The sequence below is a fragment of the Hesperophylax consimilis genome, chromosome 11, assembly GCF_061612785.1.
Source record: "Hesperophylax consimilis isolate HC1 chromosome 11, BYU_Hcon_1.0, whole genome shotgun sequence".
Lineage (NCBI taxonomy): Eukaryota > Metazoa > Arthropoda > Insecta > Trichoptera > Limnephilidae > Hesperophylax > Hesperophylax consimilis.
Genome location: NC_142846.1, coordinates 34,158,243 through 34,183,330, shown reverse-complemented (window position 1 = coordinate 34,183,330; position 25,088 = coordinate 34,158,243). Strand labels below are relative to the sequence as shown.

General features: G+C 34.3%; 2 protein-coding genes across 3 annotated transcripts in view; one reads left to right on the top strand and one right to left on the bottom strand.

Annotated features, from left to right (window-relative positions):
• Window positions 1–10,385, bottom strand: part of LOC149420081 (short/branched chain specific acyl-CoA dehydrogenase, mitochondrial) — a 38,197-nt gene extending 27,812 nt beyond the window's left edge. The window contains exons 1-2 of the mRNA XM_089637473.1: window positions 10,269–10,385; window positions 9,519–9,657 (exon numbers count right to left, since the gene is read on the bottom strand). Coding sequence (XP_089493599.1) covers window positions 9,519–9,657; window positions 10,269–10,301 — 172 coding nt within the window. The 5' untranslated portion in view covers window positions 10,302–10,385. The remainder of the gene's footprint in view (window positions 1–9,518; window positions 9,658–10,268) is intronic.
• Window positions 10,386–10,481: 96 nt separating this feature from the next.
• LOC149420080 (activator of 90 kDa heat shock protein ATPase homolog 1) lies at window positions 10,482–18,939 on the top strand. 2 transcript variants are annotated; one of them, XM_089637158.1, is made up of 4 exons: window positions 10,482–10,557; window positions 15,648–16,022; window positions 16,351–16,887; window positions 17,607–18,939. In XM_089637158.1, the coding sequence occupies exons 2-4, from the start codon at window positions 15,663–15,665 to the stop codon at window positions 17,736–17,738; spliced, it is 1,029 nt and encodes a 342-aa protein (XP_089493284.1). In that variant the 5' UTR covers window positions 10,482–10,557; window positions 15,648–15,662; the 3' UTR covers window positions 17,739–18,939. The 2 variants fall into 2 exon arrangements, with proteins under 2 accessions (XP_089493284.1, XP_089493283.1); XM_089637157.1 differs by lacking the exon at window positions 10,482–10,557 and adding an exon at window positions 15,345–15,444.
• Window positions 18,940–25,088: the final 6,149 nt, after the last annotated feature.

Below are 25,088 nucleotides of genomic sequence, written 5' to 3'. Positions count from 1 at the left end.
TTATGATTTATGCGACTCTTCTATTAAAAGCATTTGCTTGTGGATCGAAGAGGAGATGTTGAGAGACAACTTTAAACTGAATCAACAAAATTTAACATATTTTCTAATAAATGTGTTTAAAATTTTACACAACTAATAAACAACGGTTTACCACACAAGGTTGTTTAGCAGTTGTGCAAATTTCAAAACATGTTTATAAAGCCAATGCCGTATTTGGGCATAGGTAACTTAGGCATTTGCCTACGGCTGCAATTTTTGATGACATATTTCGCTGATACTATAAAATAAAGACCATGCGGTTTTCAAATTTAGCACAAACTTACACAAATAAAAAAATGTTTTCATTTCTTCATAGTGTTTCAAATAGAGATGGCGCCAACTCGAATATGATCGCTTGCGGTAGGTCTACACACTTGTTGTCAATAGTGTAGACGTAGACTACATGTCAGCAGTCCTGAATAAATAATTAGTACCTATTTTATGCGAACTTATTTGTTGTCATTGTGTTTAATTCGTAGAACTCCATTTAACTTGTTAAAATAAAATTAAAGTAAATATAATTTAATAATGTCACTATGAAGTTCTACAAGTATTTTTCGTATTATTATTCGAACATTCATATTTCGGCGTTCAGGGCCATTATTAAATTGTCTTGTTTGTATGATTTTATTTAATGATTTATCAATATTTTCCGTAGATAAATAATCATCTTCCATTTATGAAATAATGAAGATTGAATACGTCGGCGGCCATTTTGGCTGTCAGTAGCTCAACACGGCTCGACAAAACAATTATTATTAAAACCAAGAAATAAACAATGAAAATCTTGGGATATTTTTTGCCGAAAATCTGTATAGGTACCGTTTTATTACAGTGCAGTATCATTTATCCTAAGCGCGCTCTACACTCGCGGCGCGAACGGCCGCGAAACGCGAGTGTGGATCTTGTTCACGCCTTCGCAATCTCGCATTCGCGCTTCGCACCATTCCCCGATTTTTGTCGGTTTTTTGGCCCGCGACAAAGGGTTTGCGGTTTAAAGTCGCGAACAAGACTGAAGCTTTGCGAGTGTGGATGGACACAGTTCACGCGCGGATCGCGGCGTATATTCACGGCGTGAATTCACGGCGCGACTTCGCGCGCGAGTGTAGAGCCAGCTTTACATGGGTAGGTAGGTACCTACCTACTCCGGTCAGACCACCGTCTGTCTCGAGTGAACCAATTTATCAAAGTATATAAGTAGCAAGAATCTGAATTCAATTGAAGGATGCGTGTTTTACTATTTCTTATTTACCCAGGAATATTACACTTGGAAATACATACGACACGAACGACAGTTATTTGCTACCTACTGTTATTGTGAGAGTGCGCGTAGTTTAGATTTTACCGAAGGTCGCAGTAAAACCTTGCAGATTCTAATTATTGCTCGGCAGACCATTCTTTATTCGTAAATTAGCATTACAGTTTTGTTTCAAAATACTTTTGATGAGTGGGGTGCAATGGGTATATTGTCCTCGGGGCATCCTGTAGAGAAACAAATACTCCGTTCATATAATACATAAGAAAAACCAGCCGGCAGTCCTGGTCAGTGGAGACTGGGATATGCGGCAGCATTTAATCGGTATGAAGTGCCATCATCAACATTAGAAAGGTACCTACGTTAGAAAAAAGACGAGAAAATCCTGAAGTTGTTGTTGATAAAACGTCAGGGAAGTAGCACACAACATGGCCTGTGCTAGTCTAGACAGTGTTCTCATCTGTGAACGTCAATAATTAGTACCCCACGGTTCATTTCCCACTGAACATCGGGGGTGAGCAAAATTTCCCCTTTTTTCAGAATTTAATTATTATTTTTGAAATAGTATAAAATAAAGTCGCCATCCGTGTCTGTCTGTTTGTGTGCTTAGTTCTTCTAAACCACAAGTCAAGTCGTAAAAAATATTCTCGGGCGGTTACATTGCCAACGCTGGCTAAACCTTATAAGATACATCAAAATAATATACCTACTACAGAATTGTATATCTTGAACAGGCCTACAGAAAAGTCTGCAATGGTATATGTCTATCTCTTAAGGATAACCCCTAGTAACGCCACGTCCACGTCGGATAGTTTTTGATAAGTTTAGCTTAAATAAGCGATATATAATTTAGATAATTTGGCGAGAAATAAGTAAATAAACGTTGAAATTGACGAATAAAGGTGTTATTATTTTCAAACTCTCTTAACTTGTAATCAAAGCATAGCTCTCCCGTTCCGCCCCAGGTTCCCTACATGTATATTATACACGGTGCTCTAAAAACTCTTAATACAAGCGGAAAAGTGGACACTGGTACAACTTTTTTGATTTTAGCTTTCGTATTCGAGTAAATCGATTACGATGTTGTAATTTTATAGATCAACTTACTAGAGGGCTAGGATCAGTTGTTTGTCTTTTAAAATGCATCGAAGCGTACACCTGGCTCCAAACGTTTGTTTTAACCCTTGGTTACCGAAAAAAGTGGAAAAAAACCCCGATGACGAAATATGTATGTCGAAAGTAATTTGTTTGTTCGTTGTTTACTATTGACACCATCTTCAAAATAAAAATAATTGTGTGACGCAGATGAATACGTGACGAGTGTAATATGTAATGATAAATATTACGTAACGATGCAAACAACTAATATCAGCTGTCTAATTACTGTGATTGACGCCACGTATAACAACGGGCGTTCATTTTCATTTTAATTTGGTGTTCACCTACACGTTATCTTTTGATAGCGTGCTGGCAGAGGTGGCCGAGTGACGGCTTTACCGGTCGGTTTTCTTAGGCCGGTGCTGATTTGTCATGGACAGAGCATTAGTGCGATTCTGTTTGAATTGCATTGAAGCCAATTCTAGGGTGAGGGTAAATTGCCTGGCAGCCATCTTGTATGGCAAACTTTTGGAATGATTTGCATGCAAAATGCTGCATAATGCTGTTTTCGTGTTGTGAATGTTATGTTATAACGGCTTATGACATTTTTGGGGTATTTGATGAGACAAGGAATAGTATATGTCATTAAAAATTTAAGTAGGTTTGGTTTTTTCATACATATTCCTCCTCTTCCCCCCGCGGCTTGAAAATATTCCCGAATTGCTCCGTCCTTTCAGAGTTCTGGGTTATGATTTGCTGGGTTTATCATTATTAGAGTTCTGGGTTATGATTTGCTGGGTTCATCATTATTAGAGTTCTGGCTTATGATTTGCTGGATTTATCATTATTAGTGTTCTGGGTTATGATTTGCTGGGTTTATCATTATTAGAGTTCTGGTTTTATCATTATTAGAATTCTGGGTTGTGATTTGCTGGGTTTATCATTATTTTACGACTTTGGTAGGTATCTAGGTACCTACATTCAAAACTATATGTTTACGTCTAATGTCTACGTGTGTATGCATGTGATATTAATAAAATTATAAAATGGTGTTACGAGATCACCATTTTAAGTGATGAATGTTTATTTTAATTAGGTAATTGTTAACTTGGCTCGGTAAAACCGACCGCGCCGTAAATATTAAGTAATTATTTTATTATCTTTATTTTATTATGATTATTTTTTTAATAAATAACTTGCATAATATATTATTATACTGTAAACATTCATATTTTTATCTAAAAAAACATTTATTTTAAAGTAAAGGAAAATATAATTTTACATATGTTTCTTAGTGTTAATTAATACCTCCATATTGTGAACAACTCGTTTTTAGCACATTAAATCATTTCGGGAATACTTTCATAAATATAGACATTCAACTTGAACATTGAACTTATATATACAGTTATATAAACATTGAACTTATATGTACAGTTGACCAATTTGTGGTTTTACAGTAATTATCATACCAACATGTTAAAAATCCAGTATCGCGTATCTAATGCTACGTATACATACGCGAGCCGAACCTCAACTTATAATGGGAAAGGAACAAATCAACCGCAAAGGGCGCGAAACGCCGCTTGCACTTGCTTCGTTCCTTTCCCTTAATTCGTGGTAATAAACATAAAAGCGGAATTTATTCGAAATCTTCCACATAATTGAAATAAGTATGTTTATTAATATTCACGCGACTGGATCTTACCTACATGCAGTGGCGTAGCTAGGTAACCAAGGGCCCTGGGGCAAATTAAAAAATGGGGCCCCACTGCTATGTAAACTGATTAAGTTTTATCAAATAAAATATGAAATATACAAACACTTTAAAAATGCTAAGCTACTTAAGTTCTTTTTTGTGCACTGCAGACTGCAGGGCAGGTAAGAAAAATATTAATCAGTAACAACATAAATTACAATTAATTCTTGGTGTAGGTTTGGCTAATAAAACGAAATAGAGAAGATTCAAGGGTTTATTATATAAAGGTCGGGCCTACCAACTGACTAAATAACAATTATATTTACAACTTTTTCCTAGCTTTAGTTTTCGCAAAAGTATCAATGACTTCGTTTAAATCCAGGCTTGATGCGGTTTTGTTTTCAATTGCTATTAGCGATAAATGTCGGAGTCGAGTTTGGCCCATCTTATTTCTTAAATAATTTTTTATTATTTTTAATTTGCTAAATGACCTTTCAGCTGCTGCAGAAGTGACAGGAATTGTAAAGAATAATAACATTGCTGTAAATACTTCCGTTAGGTCGCATTCTACTACTCCATATTTGCTCATTATTTCATTACATAATTGGTGAACAGTCCATGGTTGAGTTAGTTGAGGTAAAACTAGATGGTAAATATTAATAAATTGAAGTGAAAAACTAGGGCCTATTATATCTGAATATTTTCTTTGGAATTCGTCACACTTTTGTATTGTTGCTTCATCAACATGTAATAAAAATTTTGGTGTTAGAAAATCGAATATATGACAGACTGCACTCATACCAATAAAACGTGTATCTAATTGAGATATTACTATGTCTAGTACATTATTGAAAAACTCAATTTTAAATATTTTTTCTCGGTTTGTAAAATCGGTGACCAGCAGCTAATTCATCAAAATGTTTTTTAACTTTTCTTTGCCTTTTTTCTTGAAAATGTGTATCAATACCATATTTTCTTGCAGTTTCACTGGCTTCGCACTTGAATAATTCGAAATCATTTCTATAAATTTGCAACTTTGCTTTGGTCTCTGCTAAAACTTTACTCGCCTCGCCCAAATTGATGTCGCATTTTTGTAAAGTTTTGGATGCATAATTGATGTCGTTGAATGAATACACTGTGCATGAATTCGCAAAGCAACCCGAACTCGAAATTTAGCATTTTTGTTTTAATACTCTCTGCTTCACTACGCTCATCTTTATTAGGACTCTTTAGAACTATTTCTGATAATGCTTTGATAATATCAAAATAACGAAGTTTTATTGCAGATATCGTATTGACCCTCTATTTAGTCGTATCCATTATGATGGCAAAAAACGGTGACGCTCTAATTTGTTCAAGTAGATGGGTTTCGAGTTTGGTCCCCAAGCTCTCAATCATTTCATTTTGAATTGTTGCACTCAGATATCTTGTAGATCCTAAAAACATAAAAAACACAATTTCAAAAAAGGCAAGTCAAGTTAAACAAAATAAAACGATAAAAAAACTTAGAAATAATTATTATTACTTTTGGGCATATCCAAAACTTGCAGAAAAATGTGATCATATGGGGCGACAAGCTCTACAAAGGACAGATACAGACAGATGGTATCCTTCCTGACTTAAGTCTTCTTGATGTCCTCTCAAAGCCAAATAACTCTTTGCTAGGGTAAGTATGATATCGCATAACCCTTGAAGAACAAATGATGCTTCTTTGCGAATTTCATTTTCAAGTTCCTTGTCGATAGTATTAGTATCGTTTTTTTCCAAAATTCATACATAGCACATGCTTCCGAATGGCCACTCGAACAACTGTGTTGTTTAATTCTTTCTGATAAATGCTTCCAATCTCGAATTCCCGTACACCAAATATTATTCCTTTGTGAAGCAAATAACCAGCAGGGTTGACAATAGGCAGCGTCTAGTATTTTTAAAACGATTAAACTGGCCCATATTTAGAACACGAAAAGTAGTACGATTTTGAAAAACACCTATTGTTCTGGTTACAGACCTCAACTTTGGTTCCTCCAAACCCTCCGCTCTTATGTGTGTCATGCAAACATCATCCAGGTTCACATGATCGGCGGCGGAGGTATCTCCAACTGCAATAATTGTCGAATCTTCTTCAGTAGGCTTCTCAACCAACACTGCAGTTACCACATTATTTGAGTCACTATCAATAGAAATATTTTGGCCAGATGTACTTGCAGAAGGCTGACTAAAAAACTTGTCAATTTTTGTTTACTATCTTCTCTTTCTTGGCGTTGTTCGCGTTTAAATGCACCACTGGGTTTCTTCTTTTTATCCATATTTTAATACGCTACAAGTGTCGTTGGGAAATGACGCACATATCACTATCCGTCAAATTGACAACACTGCCAACCTACAGAAAGAATTTAGGGGAATTCCCTAGGCATAACTATTGAATTTCTCTCAACTGAGTTGTCATTATTAAAGTGGGGTTGCAAGTTGCAACCTGTCATATTTATTTTGAAAATAGGAGAAATTTCCAAAAGTTCAGTTCGATCGAGATTTCTGGTAAAGATTCGAGGGCCCCCTGAGCTTGAGGGCCCCGGGGCACTGCACCGCGTAGCCCCTAGGTAGCTACGCCGCTGCCTACATGCTATAGGTTTATGATTTCGGACTGCGGTAAGTTGAGACGGTATTTTTTGTAATTTTCTTTATATATTATGATGATGTGAAAGGAAACAGTGATGTTGATACCTACCATTGACCCCGGGATACCCTCCGCCTTCACCTGTTCATCGATATATTCCCTTCCCTTCACGAAAATCCCAAAAATATCTAACGAAATTTTTTCTAGCTAAAATGACAATATTAAGAAAATGGCCAGTAATCAAAATCACAACCACGGCACGTACAAATTTGTCAAAACCTTCAACCCGATAACGTAACATGGTTTGACTTCAGTACCTAGGTACCTACTAACAGAAGTCGGGCAATACTTAATTTAACCCCTTCAAACCTGAATTAAAGCTGGCAGTGATAGAACATAGTTAATGCTTGAACACACCTTCTATTGTATTGATATTTATACGATAAAGTAAACTATTAATTATTAATAAATTAAAGATAAGTTATTTGAATAAAGTGTGAATGATAAATGATATCTTTTTTTCGTGGGGGGCTTTACTAAAATAGATAAATACATTTACTAAATACGAGGTTTTCAGATAACGAACAATTACGATTAAATTAATAATCAGTCTTTAGTATACCTAATGATAATCGATCATACAAAATAAACCATTGATAACGTTATATTGACGGTATTGTTTATTTGCTCAACTCGTGCAAAACACACAAAAAAAAACAAATAACCAGTTTGCCCCTTTCGTGAATGTATTTTATTGCAATATGGTCGTGTGTACATTTGTGCAACGTGGAATGTTTTGTATATGATTTTATTTTGTTAGCAACAGCTTTACTCATAAGATAAACAAACACGAGAAACTATACGTATTATTGCATGAAAAGCCAAGAGAAAAAAAATGATTGCAGGTTCTCTTCCCTACATTCTACATGGTCCTTGCTACCTATATTAACTACACCCAGGTAAAAGCTGCTAATAAAAGGCACATACATCCTTTTCTATTTTTTTTAATGCGAATACTGCACAAGCGTTCCAACTGCCCAGAGCCAGTAGGAATACGCGTAGAAATATGTGGTAGGTAGCCTCACAAAGCTGAAGGGATTGGGGAAGAAGATTGGGATGTACGTACGTAGTATCTGGCTATTCGAATCTTGTAACTAAACACGGCTTCAGTCATTGCGATCTGACAATATCCACCACCACGCGCTCGTAGGTTCCAACTTATATCATTTTAACAAAATATTGATAATCCTCTTTGCTAATTTTGACGCTCATAAAAAAAGAATAATGAACATTATTTTAATGTAGGTAGGTTATTCGTTCTGCTCATACATGTTTCCTTATAATATATGGTCCTGTTCAATATATTCCATTCCCAAATTCTTCAGTTCACGGTGACCAAATAAAAGTTGATGACACTCTTGGTATTAAATACATGTTATATATTAACCATTTCGGGAGTTTTCCGATGTTCTGTGATGGACTTGACCCTGCTTGAGTGTACAACGTTGAATGAAGGTTATCTATCTGGTTTATTGTGGCTAGCCAGGTCCGGACTAGAATAATTAAAAGGCCTCAGCATATTATAATATGTCCACTTACTATTTCTCTGTAGTTTTCTACAACCCTATCTCCTCTACGAATTCGGATATTGCGGGTTTGAGTCCCGTGGTCCCGGTGTACGCCATTTCACATAATGTTAATACCTAATTTAGTGAATAATGTCAGACAATTTAAGCATCGCCCTGGTGAATGACCACCATTCAATCCCTGCCGTTATCTGACGAATATTTTAAGAAAATTTTCAGAGAGATCCTTCAGCAGGTTCAAAAGGGTTAAAATGAATACCCATAAGCCATTAACCAACATGCTACAAGAAATATTAATTTCCATTGGAGTAATGTATAGAGCGTGATAGAGTAATAAAATAATCACTCGATTCTAGCATAATTATTTAATGACATAACGAGACTCAAATAATGAATATTTCCCTCCAAAATAATTACGCTACGGAAAAAACGCTATTGCCTACAATTAAAATGACACGACAAAATAATCATGCAATTATTATTGAAGAAGATATTTCAAATGTTTATTGTCAGTTAATTAAACCAAAAAGTTATTGTAGTTTTACTACGAAATCCCTCCCCGTCTTCCTATCGTACATGATCTTATTTTTTAATAATTTTCAGCTTCTTGTTTTGAATGTCAACTGTGCACATTCAGAAGAACAATAAGGCTATTATCTTCGTGAGATTTAGACAAACCACTCCCATCCCCTTTTCCCACCCCTTGAATCAGAATAAAGCCCAGGTAACTCCGAATACTTCAATCCGGCACTGTTGTCACATTTTGCACACTACCGAAAAACCGAAATGGTCGTATCGCCGAGTGATCCGTTTTAACCTCTCTTTCTGTTACATTGTGTCGTTTATGAGAAAGAAGGAGAGGTTTCAAGGGAACTATCAAATAGTATCTAACACTTAGATTGGACAACATACTATACACACAAAGCAGAAAAACCATGTCCATGTATTATTTTGACTCGCTTAATTTTAGACTCTCTGAACTGAACATAATGGTGAATTGATTTCAATTGGTCAAATCAAATTAACTGAATGAAATTTGTGTATTGAAATAATATTACCTTTGTTCGTAAAAATAACTCGTCTATAACTATGTTTCATACTATGAATTCATGAAAAAACTATGTTTCACACTATTCATTCAAGAAAAAACAATATTTCATACTATTAGGTAATTCATGAAAAGAAGTTTTCCTGTGTATTTTTTGAAGGCGGGACAAAACTGCTCACCTATATCTTTCATGGCTAATTCATCTTCGGTCAGAGTAGTAAGTGGCTGGTGGAGAACCGGTCCGGACCCAGACGATTGGAATCTCTGCGGGTTTAGACAGGCAGCCACCATATTGGAGGAGCGCCATTGTGCCGACACCTTAAACAACCATTAAATTCTTCATCAAATTATATTTATTTAAACAATGTTAGAGAAAGGATTGCATGTTTTAACGCAGAAAAAATAAAATATAATAAATAGAACATTATTTTTAAACGAATAGCCAAATTATTATTTTCCTAAAGCAGAGATGTTATTTGAATCGCTATTCTCTGTAAAGTCGGGTAGATCAAACGTACCCAAGAAATATGATATCAGATTATGTTTCCATTATTTTACTGAATTAACACTAAGTAGTTACTTACAAACATCATTAGTAAATATATTTATAAATACATAACTATATATTGAGCTGATAAATAAATAAAGCAATATTTATTCAGTCAGTAATTTAGAGAAGTAAAAACAGAAGTGTGTTTTGAATACCAACACTAAACTTTTATTTGTAAATCGATGTTTGAATAAATAAATACTTTCATTCCAACCAGCGAATTATTTGCACTGCCTGAAACATATGTACACGTGCATCAAATCGTATTATATTATTATACAGTTATGTACTCTTTATTTTACACATCTAGATTCAAAATTTGTTGTTACCAAATTTTGGGGGACATTATTACTTATTATTAAATAAAATTAGTTCTTACCTTAGTCACTAAGAACTTTCGCAAGGGAATCATTTTGAACAGAACTTACAAGACGACCGGAGCGACGACTGACACTCGTAAAAATAATCGCTGAAAGACTTGGGGCTTGATTTATTCATTTAAAGTTAGACGGTACCTACCTAGGCTACGTAGGCATGTATGATAATATAATGCTCTTCCATCTCTCTCTGACCAACTTGGCTGTAATATGGAGGCACGCAACAGTAGTAACAGCATCTACTTGTTAAAATTTGGTATCGTCAAACGTTTATCAACAATACATTTTTACGTAAGTACCTAGTGATGTAGGTACCTATCTAATATCAGCGAAAAACGTGATTATGGACATATTGACAAATTCGAATACGAATTCAGTTGGCAGAACACATTTATTTGTTATTATTATTAATGATTGATATTTTATCATGTTATCAAAATGCATTACTAAGGTATTTTTTCTTAATTGAAGACATATACAAATCTCGTTAAAACTGCTGAGCAGCTTTAGCTGTTCTTCAAACTTTTTTTGCAGGAGAGGAATTTAGAAATGAAAAACTATTTTTAATGCATTTGTTTGTGTATTGTTATTGTGCTTTGTGGAAGTATTAATGTTATTATTATTAGTTCTGCAGTTTATTTCTGTTTTCTTATTATTGTGACTTTGGCTGTTGTGCTGTTTCAGCGTCCAAATCCAGTTTTATAATGTATTTGAAAACATCTTTCACAATACTAATTTAATTTATTTCAATTATGAAGATCGAAGCCTTAATGTACTAATTTTATTTGAGTTATTTGTTCGTTTACAAATTACCTACTAGGTAATTATAACTGGCATAGGTAGGTACTATTACATTTTATCTTGTACAATCTATTTTCAAATGTATTATTTGGTGTAGTTCTTGTGGTTTATATATTTATATTATAATATTTCTTTACTTTGTAAAGAAATATTAAATAATAAACTATTTTGGGTTTTGGCTTTGACAATTTTGTTGGTAGCCTGATTTCATTGCACGATCTTATATTATGCCAGTGATTGTCCTTATTGTATATACCTATAATTTGGTTTGTAAAGTATTTTGGTAACAGGTTGTTTAACAACAAAGTTGTTTAAAAGAAACATCGGGATCAAGGTCAGCATTTGAAAATCTGTTTCGCCTAAGCCTCTTGTCCCACGCGTCGGAATGCAACGGACATAAACCGAGTTCTGTAGGACCCTTCGCAGAAAATTAAGCTCGTTATATTAAGGTAACGGTCTGCAGGGAAGTTCAGTGTGGAACTTTTCTGCGCAGGAGATCCTAAAGATCCCAAAGACCCTTGCCTTGCCGGGGCAAGGGTCCCGAGTTCTAGGAAAATGTGACCGTATCTTTTTCTGATTTTTCTGTTTCAAATTTTCGTTTAGGAATCGCTAATATTGTCTTCAATATTAAATAAGTTATTCCAAAAATAAAATTGGTTATTTACTTTGGTAACTTGTTTACGTACTTTCACATTCGCACTCTTCTATTAATTTAATAATTACATTTGAGTACCTAACCAATTTCCTTAAACTTTCTTATGTAGGTAGGTACTATAGTTTCAAAAGACCTTTAAAAATCCAAAATGTATTGCCAAGATAAATTTGTTTTTATTTATTCCTTCCTTTCATTTCTAAACAATCGGTAAATAATAATAAAAATATGTAAATTTGGTAATTCTTATAATTTCCCGAAATCTAAAGTCGCAGATACTGTAGTTTATTTGATACTGTCTTTTTTCTACTTCAGGGGTAGGGAACCTTTTCACCGTCGGGGGCCTATATTGCCTATATTGGCCGAGGGTTGGATATCTGTGGTGTCAACCGCGGGTGGCACTTATACTTTGGTGGGGGGTTATTTTTATATCATACCTACCTGACAAAAATTCTTCGAATAAAAAAATATGAAATGCGTGAACAAATGTCATGTTCACGAATGAGTCTACTTCTAGAAATGTATAACGCGAGAACGGTTTCTTTTGGGTTGCGTCTATGGATGATTTTTAGTTGCGTTCGAAACACAAGCCTGGTTTAAACTTAAGGGCAAATTACGTATGAATCCACAAGTTTAATAATCGTTACACGTGGAACAAGCAAATGGTTTTCCTCGGAATTGTGCAGCATACGGTGTGAAATTAGAATTTAGACTACACTCGGAACATGCGAACAGTTTCCTACGAAATGCGTCAGCAGATGAATCTGCAACTTGAATTTTAACACACCATTAGATAAAACTGCTTTTAACAAGACGACGACGTAGAATTTTTCCTATCAAATCTCTAAAATAAAGTGGAAATCTTAAATATTTGGTAAAACTAAGTGATGAAGTCGTATACAGACATTATTCGGTGCGCGACCCAGCATAATGGACGGACCTACGGTCGAATTTGCCCTAGCAGGTCAGGTTTATTCTTATTTTCTTTATTATAGTTTATTCTACTGTAAGAGTTTATTTTAATTATTTCTAATGAACGTATTACTAAAATCTTACAAGAGGGATCCCACGGGAAGTACTGTTTTGATTAATCTTAAATATAAATAACTTACATCCGTAGGATCGCTCTAGAAAAAAATATTATCATTAATTCGTCGGAACTCATCCCTTAATCCCACTAACCCCTCCAGCGTTTTATAACCGGGCGTCCATATTTTATAAAATATTATCATTAACTCGTCGGAACTCATCCCTCAATCCCATTAACCCCTCCAGCGTTTTATAACCGGGCGTCCATATTTTATAAAATATTATCATTAATTCGTCGGAACTCATCCCTCAATCCCATTAACCCCTCCAGCGGTTTATGACCGGGCGTCCATATTTTATAAAATATTATCATTAATTCGTCGGAACTCATCCCTCAATCCCATTAACCCCTTCAGCGTTTTATAACCGGGCGTCCATATTTTATAAAATATTATCATTAATTCGTCGGAACACATCCCTCAATCCCATTAACCCCTCCAGCGGTTTATGACCGGGCGTCCATATTTTATAAAATATTATCATTAATTCGTCGGAACTCATCCCTCAATCACACCAACCCCTCCAGCGGCTTATAACCGGGCGTCCATATTTTATAAAAGTATTTTTATATTTTTTTCTATCTTGCGGAAATACGTAATTATTTTGACGTTAGAAAGAGAAATAATACTTCTTCCCAGTTTACTTCAAATATTTATACTGGATGCCACTAATAAAATCGTAAAAATAGCCAAAATTAAAAATTAATGTTTTGCGTCGCTATCGTAACTCGTAACAATCGATTTAACTTTAAAATGATTTCTGAATTTTAATTATATCAACGAGATAAAAGTGAAGTAACAGTTTTCTTACAAACTCCCCAAATAAAATGAAACTGTTTTTGAAATATCAACTTCTATCGATTTTTCTACGATTCGAATGAAAAATTAAGTAAACATGTAGTTAGCGCTATTGACAAAACTTTTCAGGTTTGATATAATAAAATTAATATTTAGAAATAGAAATGTTTATTTTAAATGAATACACCGGAAAGATAATTTTATTTAGTTTCTAAAACAGTATTTGTTTTTACAGAAAATTAAAAAAAAAATATATATATATAGCGCATTTGAAATACAAAGAAAACATTGCATACTGAACAAAAGTGTTGAAAGTACTGAAGGATTTGAAAATATTTATTATACCTAAAACAAGTCTTAGTAAAACGCAATTTTTATCAATTCGATTTTGGAATATTATCGAAATACTTTCCCCGAGTTGTTTGATTTTGTAATTGCACTATTGTATGTAATTTTGAGAACTATCGCAAAGTGATCCGCTATAGTGAAATCACAAATACAATTTGAAAGTACGTCAGCTTGTTACTGCCTGCTGTTAAAACTTATAAAAATGTGATCTATAGCCAATAACTAATTTACATAAAAGTACCAAATTTCTCATGGTTCTTCTGTAAAATAAATATTCTAAATCAAGAAATTTCAATAACATAATTAATCTGTTAAATGGTATGGATAATTTTGAAATTTTTGAACCTTAAGGCCCCGTAGTAAGCGTTCAAAGATGGTTTGAAAGGGCGCGAAAATGGTAAAAATATTTAATAAAATACGACTTGTTTGAAAATGAGCAAAAATCTCTCGACAAATGCTTTATTTGCATAAAGATACACTGTGAATTTTTCCATATCTATAACATATTAAATAACAGAACAAAACGTGATACTAACTGTACCCCGCCAAGCGTTGCTTAGGCTCAGTCTGTCAGTGCAGATAGAGAAAAAATAGCGCTTGTTGTTTTTACGTCTAACAAATGGCGCTGTTTAAAAAAAAACATGCAGAAAGACGTCACAGGGTAACCTATATTATATCACCTATATTATATATATAAATAAAACATTCACATTTTTATTTATATAGATGATGTTTTACAGTATGGGGACAAAATAGTGGAAACGTATTCTAAATTATACTTTTTATTACACACAGAGGAGAGAAGAGAATCTTAAAATAATAGAACGACGTAAAATCTTTTAATGTTCTTATCTCAAATATTTCATGTACGATAAATGTTAAATTTTCATGAAATAAAATTGTACCTAGATCTTTGATATTGGGAACGCATGGTGAACCATGTTGAAATGATAAAATTAGCAAAGCCATGAGGAGTGTATAGCGCATAAATTACATAAATATTTTTCATCTAACGAATCTTAGTTTCGAACTTCGCGCGCTTGTATGGCGCTCCTCCTACACAAATGTGTCTTCAAGGCATAACTTCAGGGTATTGAAAAAAGGTGTGCATTGTGAATATAGCTACTAAATGAATATAGTTGCTCGTAGATCTACCAGTACCTACCTAATTATTTTTTATTCGTGTGAGAATTTAAAAACAGCGTTTCAAGGCAAGCAATGTTTTTTTCAAAAAGCATTTTTAATTTATTTATCACCCCCTTTTATTATTTTAGGTTTTAATTATCAGTACCTACTTTGCATTTTATTTTGTATGTTAAGTTGGCAGTTTGTTTCTAGAAATCTCTGGAAATATTTTCTAGAAACGGAAGACTGAGAGTGGTATATTTATGGGAAGACTTCTCTACTGTCAGTTTCCGCAAGTTTGCAAATTGCTCCTTTCTGTCAGTTCGAGATTTGTCATTTTCTCGTTGTGTTCTAGAATATTTCAAGGTTTGTAAATTAAATGCAAAAATACGTCGGCACCATATTTTTAACCGTTTTTTGTACTATCAGACAAATTTGAAATGCTTTAATTTAATAAAATGCCGAGCGCACATCAACAAGCGTGATTCTTGCACAAAATTTTCTTGAACCTTGTGGTCCAATTGTTGCATTAACCCTGTACATTATATGAAAATTTCAAATTGTTTTAGTTTGAATAAGATAAAATGGCCAAGTGGGGTGAAGGGGACCCTCGCTGGATTGTGGAGGAGCGACCTGACGCTACTAACGTGAACAATTGGCATTGGACCGAAAAAAATGCTGGCCCTTGGTCAAAAGACCGACTGAAAGAACTTCTGGTTGGTTTTGACTTCTCTGAGAATGAGATGATTTGCAAGATAACCGAAATAGACAAAATAACTGGCGAGGCTTCTGCCAACAACAGGAAAGGAAAGTTAATATTCTTTTATGAATGGGATATTCTATTGAACTGGGAAGGAAGCCTAGCAGGAGCCAGTGGAGAAGTGATCAAAGGAAATATCAAAATTCCAAACCTTTCCGAAGAAAATGGTATTGACGATATTGAGGTAAAGTAATCTATAACTTATAATTTTAACTATTATTTGAACTCATTATCTCACTTAGGGCCTCTATTGTTTTAAATGTATAAAGTAATGTCAGTGTAAAGTAAGTCCTCCTCAGCTATTATGCCGTGTTTATAAAGTAAATACATAAGTCTATAAGAAAATAACCATTACTACACTATCGTCGACCAAATACCTGAAATTTGAACTAAGTTTTATTGTTTATTACCATTGATACACCACAGTTGCGGCTGCGGATTTGTTATTGTTGATTACAAAATTATGTTACTAAGTTTGTGTTCAAGTTTTACCAATGTTGTTATAATTTCAGATTACAGTAACTGTCAAGGAAAATACTGATGAATCATTACGGCTTAAGGAATACGTGCACAATATTGGACGGGCCAAAATCCGTGCCCAACTGGAGCTGTATCTCTCTTCATTACGGGTGGAATTTTCCAAAGGGATGATCCTTCCCAAGAAAGATGACAAGACCGTGAAACCAGACAATATATCCAGTATCACGAGCGGATTCAACAAGAAAATAGACATGGCCCCCATTATATCAGATGCCAAACCTTCAACAGGACTGAAATTACAAGTTGAGACCATTAGAATAACAAAACAATTCCAGTGTAGAGCTCAGGAGTTCTATGATGTTTTGACTAAGGTGGAAATGGTCATGGCTTTCACCAAAGGACCTGTGAAACTAGATGCTGAAAAGGGGGGCAAATTCGTCCTGTTTGGAGGTAATATAACCGGGGAATTCGTTGACCTCGTCCCTGGCAAGAAAATAGTTCAATCATGGAGATATAAACAATGGCCAGAGTCACACCACTCTCAAGTTACAATATCCATCGAACAACAGGTAACTAGCATTGTTTGCTAATGAGTGATCAATTTATTCTACAAACTTCTTACATTTATATGTTTATACATATACATTTTATCCTTCCATACATATAAATATCACGTACTTCAAATATGTACGTTCCTTTTCATGGAAAATTAAAAGTGTCACTTTATCTGTTACTTATCAGGATCACTGTGAAAAGGTTAACTTAATTTAATTTAATTAGTACAACACTTGGGCAATAATAACAAGTGAGTTCAGGTTTTCCCAAACAAATTAATTGAAATTCAGCATATTATATGAATCACTAGTGTTGTGTTTTCACATAAATTTCTGTCCCTTGTCTTATATTTGTTATAAATACATATATGTATATCTACATCCTAGCTGAAAAACGCAGTCTTTGAAAAATGTCTTCAATATATGTATTCAAAGGAACACCTTTCCCTTACATGGTATGGAAATTCTGGATGACATAGACTTGATATACATAATACTTTATATTGCACGGAGATCTTATAATCTTCAGGCTCATTATGTGGATGGTGTGTAATAAAAAAAAACAGACGCAGCTATAAATAGTGTTGACACGAGAGAACATTATTGTTTTATATATGCAAAAGAGAACTTCAAGTAATTGACATCCTGGTATCCATGGTATCATTGTAAACCCTCACCAACATCACTAACCGTTTAACGTAATATTTATTTGATAATTGTCTTTTCTTTTTCAGACTGATCACACGCTGGTGTCGGTGAAGCAAGTCGGGGTGCCCATAGCCGACGTGGAAACAACTAAACAAAACTGGGAGCGCTATTACTGGGAAAGTATTCAGAGAACTTTTGGGTTTGGCGCTTTCTTGTGATGCGTCTCATTGTCAACGTTAACTCTATATAGGAAACAGCTTTGCAGCACACTATGTTCGAACATTACATTCATTTTAATTAAATTCAGATCGCCCCAAACTTCACACATCTATGAATTTCTTAATACTGATATAGAATATATACTTTAGGAGCCATTAACTGTGGTGGAACCATTTAAAAAATGGCATAATTCTACTAATGTAGTTGTAAAGTGATATTATCTCTCTGGGTTGGTTTTTAATAATAATTGATAGACTTCTGCAAGGGGAGCGCCAGTGGTGTGGTTTTCAAGATGACTTCGTCAAGTTATTATAAAAGCCGAGTAGATTACGTACTCGATGGAGGTAATTTAAATAAATATGTGGGTTTATTCTCATCAATTCTTTTTAATTCAATTTTCATAGACTGAAAGATACTATTGAGATAGTATTGAAATGTTACTTGAAATGTCCTTGTCCATGTTTACTGAGCAGCGATCAGGATCATCAGGTTCTCTGAACTTTCCTTCTGCTTCATAACTTCTGCCAGGAAATGGCGTTGGCTGTTTCCTCTGGCTCCCATCAGTTGGAATGGCCTATTTAGTGTACTTCTATATCAATGAATTCTATGTGACACACTTGTACTGCTGATGGCTTGAATTTAATATTATATATTTTTTTAATCTTTTGATCCTTTCAGAAATGACCCAATCAAGTGTAAACAAAATATCTTTGAAACATTCAATGTATTGGATACAAATTTACATTTCTGTTACTTTTAAGTTAATGCTTTTTGCAGAACTTTAATATGTACTAGTTTCTTCCAAGTGTACTATTTTGAAGTGAATATTTTTGGTGTCTGGCAATTATAATTAATTGTTCTTATTCTATAAAATATTCTGTAAAATTTTAGAAACTATTTATTTTTTGAAATTTAAAATATGTTTTGTTGACGGAGTTCATTGAAGTGAGCAGCGAAGTATCATTATATGATATACATTATCATTTGACCAGTTTGTCCTATGGAAATTGCTATTGTCGTTACTTTTAGCATTAAGTAGCACACATAATAATATGACATGCATAATGACTATGGTAAAACTTGTAATGCTGCATAATGCAATGCAACTGTATATTTTCACGGTCCCATTCTTCATTTTATTGTTAACAGCCTGAATTAGGCACATATTTTACCATTTTGAAAATGAATAAATGCGAAAATTTAAAATGGTTATATTTATTCCAAGTGCCTAGCCCCTAGTAAATGCAGTTAGACTGGAATCCCGGTACAGTACAATTATTGGAGACACACATGAAACTACTTGGTAGTGAGAATGGACGTTTAGAAAGCTTTAAAAAGCTGGTTTGCCGGTGAGCCTCTTGGAGGGTTCTTAAAATTAAATTAATTAATTAAATTATTTCATAAGATAGATGAACGAAAATGGTTTCTTACGATAAGGGTCTATTAGTATATGTGAAAAAACGGGTTTGCCGACTTCCAGCCTGGTGCTTTCGCCAGTCAGCCGAATTTAAAGTACCTACTTAAAAGTTGGTAAATTTTACGTCATCAAATACACGAATGAAACCAACTAAAAACTATAGTGCAGATCAGCGTTTCACAACATTTTCGTACCTGTGGACCGGCAAACTGTTGAGTATTACTTTGTGAACCGGCTGACGATTATGACTAAGATTCGTACTGGCTTTACCAGTCTTGCATCTTTTTCCAAAAGTTGACTCACGTAACAAACGATTTCCTAGCTTTATTTCACTTTAAAAAATACTTAAGCTATATGCCTTAGGTTTTTGTTTTTGTTTATGGATATATAATTAGCCTGGGCCAAATGCATCCAGCCGCGCATTTTTGTTCGGCCCACAGGAATAGTGGACTATTTCTATCGTTTCTTGTTATTTTCAATCCTGACAAAAAATTTACCATAACTTTTGCAGTTGATTCAGCCACTCACCTGTTCACTCAGACCATTTTAATGAATATACAGGGTGTATCGGCACGTACCCGACAAACTTTAACCAGCTATTCCTTAGCATATTTGGAGTAAAAAATCTTATGTGCACTTTGCTGTCCGGTAACGTTTTTTTTTAATAAAAATTTTATTATTCATATTTTCACCACATGTCACCACTGTTTTATCCTTTGACAAAGTTCGAAAACCCATCTGGCAAATATTTTATTCGAATTCCGTTGAATAATGCACGTGTGTACCTATATTGGCGCACGTTTACAGTCACAACGAAATAGCACGGCACCATTCGTCTCATTTTTAACTATTATTATTTAGTGTGTGCGAAAGAGCGAAGACGCTTTTTGACATACTTGCTTATAACAGCTGTTTAACACGAAACGCAATGCCAATGACAGTGATGTAGTGTGGAAATTTTAAATTTTTTTGTTTTTAATTGAAAAAAAAATGCTACCGGACAGCAAAGTGCCCATAACATTTTTTACTCCAAATGTGCTAAGGAATAGCTGGTTAAAGTTTGTCGGGTTAGTGCCGATACACCCTGTATAAACATAATGCGCACTCTACGCTCACAGCGGAGATAAATCAATCTCTAGTTCTGACTGCAGTCATGTTATATTTTTTTTTTTTTTTTTTTTTTTTTTAATTTTTTAAAAAGAAAGACAAACATTCCCGGGTCACGAATAACCCAACAATGTTTGAAAATCTCCTACTACCACCACAGAAAGCCGAAAATGTTGCTTGTGTTGTGATGGAGGACTTAGCCAGCCGAGGAATCGAACACGCGACGCTCGGGTGAGACCCAAGCGCTATGCCCACTCAACCACTGACCGGTCAGTTCGTATATTCATTCGTTTAGTCAGTCATGATCAGAAAAAATAGATTTTAAAACGCTTTCATATTCGCAGCGGACAAAAGCAGGTGTTGTGGTTATGTTCAAATTTGTAAAGACAAATTGGCTCAAGCCCAGACAAACCTGGGCATATCTTAAGTTTTAAACAAACTCAGGTTTAAAATCATTCCCATTTCTTATTGTACTTATAAATGCATTCATAAATTCGCTTTAATGAATTACATTCTTGCGAATTCTGGGATAAGAAATATGCGCATGTTCTGAATAAAGTATTTTATCTCAAAAAAACAAAATTATCGAGAAAATTTCTTAGGGCTGTTGGGAGAGAAACCACTTCCATCTTCCAAATGCAATTATTCATTATTTTTATTTTATTTTATTTTTGTTTATTGCAGAATTTTATTAGAATCACCTACTTGAGAGCTATGAAAAGAAAACATTCCGTTTCTCTGAATGAAGTGTTTTATCATCACTAAAATCAAATATATTGAAAAAATTACTCGAGATAAAAACCATTCCCATGTTCCGAATGCAATTATTAATTATCGGTAAAGAAAATTTTTCATGTTTCTTTTAGATTTACTAGTACATCTTCTTCCTAAATATAATAAATAATTAATTATTGAAATGCAAAAAATGTATCAAACCACTATTCGTCGGATGCAATTCCTAGCGCCTAGGTTCAAATCCCGGTGTGCATGAGTAAATTTTATTATATATTTGATTAATTCTTATTATGTAATAATATAAGGAATATGTGGAGATACTCTCAGTATCGCTCTGGTGTAAGACCACCATTCAGTATTGAAAAGTTGCTTGAAATGGTTTTTGCCGTGTTTAGTGACCAGATCTGAATAGCCAGGGGACTTCCCCACCTTCCTCTTCCCCATCTTACAACATACCCCAATTGGGGATGCCATAGTCTCACTGTTTATTATACCCTGATCGTAAAGTTTAGTTGTAAAATTTAGTTATCATAATAGTACGTTTACAGTGTATAATTGTTTGTAATCCCTTTTTTTATAAAAAATGTTTTATTCAGTGTTTATAGGTACTTCTACCGTAAATAAATAGATAAATATTTTCTGTAGGCCTGAATGTAATTGGTACCATTAGTTTCTCGGAGTAAGGTTCGATTTCCCGAGGAATTAATTTGAAAAGACTTGTCATTGATAAGTCTAATGCTATGTATGCGTACGCGAGCCTAACTGCCGAACTGAACCTCAACTTATGGGAAAGGAATAAAGCAACCGCAAATGGCGCGAAACGCCGCTTACAGTTGCTTCGTTCCTTTTCCATTCGTGGCTCGGTTCGCGTTTCGGTTCGCAAATGTATACTTACCATACCAGGTTTTGCAGCCCTCATAAGAGCCCGGGTATGTTGAACTGAAGGAGGATTGAAATCTTCGAATCATAGACCAAACTTCCGACATTGCAGTGTTCGGAGTACTGAACTGCAGAAGTTATACCACCCGGATTTGTGATTATAGTCATGTTGTAACAGTAGGAAATAGATTTAGCTTTCCGGACTACATACCGATAGAGGTATAGTTTTAGGGGAGGACTTGATTTATTTATTGCAGTTATGAGCATTGATTTGAAGTCATTATAGTCATCTTCGGCAGATAATATATCGGTGGCGGGAAAGTGATTTTTATGAAAAAAAATATTCACGCAAAAGGAACGGTAGCCTTTTTCACACAAAACTTATTTTTAGATTTGAGGCCAAGATATCCGTGGGCACACTGAGTTTTGGGGGCACATTTTGAAAACCATAAATCTACAAGAAAACAGTAAACATAATAAAAGATTTCTTTAATTTTATTGATGGGGTTCAGAGAATACGAAGCCTTCAAAAATTAAACATAATTTTTTAAATTATTATTTAGAATTGTGGTATGAAGATATATATCGCATTTGGAAAGGTCAAATAAAAATTAATAATTATTATAGTGTAGCTAATTACCTATAAAGATATGAAAAAAGACTTCTAAAATTGTGAATACAATGTAATGTAATTACTAAATATACATTTAACCACAGACATAGGAATTAATAGACGAGAAGATAATGGCGAGGGGTAAAATCAACTGTTGAAGAACGAAGGGCATAAGGCTGACTGTGATTCGTCAATAAATCAATCTGACAGTAAATAGGCATCTCGCATTATAATATCACCATTTACTTCTTAAAAGTAAAATCTGCTTTGGAATGAATAGACATTTTTACATGGGAGCGCTAATTACTCGCCACGTTATGAACAAATTTGCGAAGTCCAAATTCGGCAAAAAAATTCGGTTGTATTTTCAGAGTCGAATATTTCGTTTAAGTATTTAGTTAAGACACTTTTATAAATGTTCATAATTTACTTCCCAGCAACCAACCAGCTTTGTGTTTCGCGTCCAGACGTTTCTCGATATGATAGTATAATATGTTTCTAAAACTGATCTATATTATACGATGTGAATATGCTTAAAATAAAGTAAAATAATGCTTATATATGGAATGTAATACGACAATTGGGTTTATTCTCTTTTTCACATCTATTTTTACAAGTTTTCATAGTACAAGTCAACATTTTGCCATGTTATTTCGTAAAATGAACCGATGATGCCTCGACCATAGTTCGCACAAGAATGATGACGTCACGTTTTCAAATTTCACTTGAGGCCATACGCCAGCCCAGCCGGTTCCAATGGAACCGGTATGGGGAGTGGGGATAATACGCTTTTAATCACTTAGGGCAGGTCTACTAATATTCATATGTCTATGCATTTAACACATAAATATAAGACCTCATAAGGAAACATATCACAGGTACCCACTATGAAATATTTAGTATCTGCAATTTGTTTCACCACACTAACCAATGTACTGTTTTGTTTCTTTAATATAAAAATAAGTAGATATAAATGTTAAGACAGTACGATTTAAAAAATCATAATTTCACAAAAAAACATGTATGTTATTATGAGAGTAGAGTCAGCCGATTGGTTTTTTACAATGGAAATACATTTTTTCAAATGTAAAGTAGGAAAAATACTGTCGTCACAATACATACATGGCGACTTTTGAATATCAGTGGTTTATTTAAAAGATAGGCACTTTTTTATGATATACATTTATTTATTTTGCAATATTGTTTACCAGAGTAAGAATACAACAACATACAACATTCATTAGTTGAAGAATAATGATGAAATCACTGTGGTGGGCCTGGCCTGGGGCATTTCTCCATGAAAGACTTCAGGCTGGTGCAATCTGCAGACTGGACAAATATGGAAGCTGGGCAGTTCTGGCATAACAAAGAAACATAAATAAACATGGGTTCAAAATGATGGGTGAAAAGAAATTAATCATATTTTTCAAGTAATTTTAAGTAGCCATTCAGTTTACCTTTAAACCTTTGCTTATATGTATAAAGATGAATGCTTCTCAAGGAAAAAGTTGAAACAGTATTAATGATTTCAAGAAATGAGTAATGGAGAAATACATATTATTAATGGTACGTATACGTACATATGTATACGTATATACGTTCATATACCCATACGTCTCGGCGGGGTCAACCTGACAATTTGCAGCGAAATCAAATATTTGGGGCATGTCATCACCGATGACCTTTTTTTTTTTTTTTTTTTTTTTCTTATTATTTCTGGCTTTCACCCTTCAAGGGTGTTCTTGGCCATCATTTAAAATTATTGAGAAATGAAAGGTGAATTTAAATATTAATTTTATTTAAATTGGCAAATTTCAAAATTATAATGAAAATTGGAGTCGAGTTCAGACTTAGAAGAGATGAGATGTTGAATGGAGGGGAGGCAATTTTAGATAAGGCTTGATAGAAGAGAGGATATTTGTTTAGAGAGGGACAACCAAAAAATATGTGATCTAAAGTTCCCACTTCTAGACCACAGAATGTACAATCTGGGGAGTCAACAACGTGAATTTTAAAAAGATGGGAAGGAACGGAACAATGTCCGATCCTCATTCGAATGAGTGAAGAAATTTCTTTTTTGGAAAAATGAGGGAATTGCTGAAACCACGGTTTTGATAGAATAGTCCTTTGTATTGAGGCATAGCAGGCTCCCTTGGATTGACTAGCAATGTGCCAATACTCCGACCAAACATTGCGGGATCTATCTTTGATGATGGAAAAAATGTCAGATAGGGGAATGTGGTTTACGAGGGTAACAACAGGGTTGGACGCTCCTTGTTTTGCCAAGGCATCCGCAATATCATTACCCATGACACCAACATGTCCAGGAATCCAAATCAGAGTTACAGTTTTACCAGAGCTTTGAATGGAGGCTATCATCTCTCGAATAAGGCATACAAAGTGATCATCAGGATGAAGAAGAGGACTGGATTTAAGTTTTTGGAGGGAACTGAGAGAGTCAGAGAGAACGAGGGAATGTTCAAAATTATTTTTGATTATATATTTGAGAGATTCTATTATTGCAATGCACTCGGCTGAAAATATTGAAAATTGATTTGAAATTGAATGAAATATTCTGTCATTAGAATTATTGTGGTA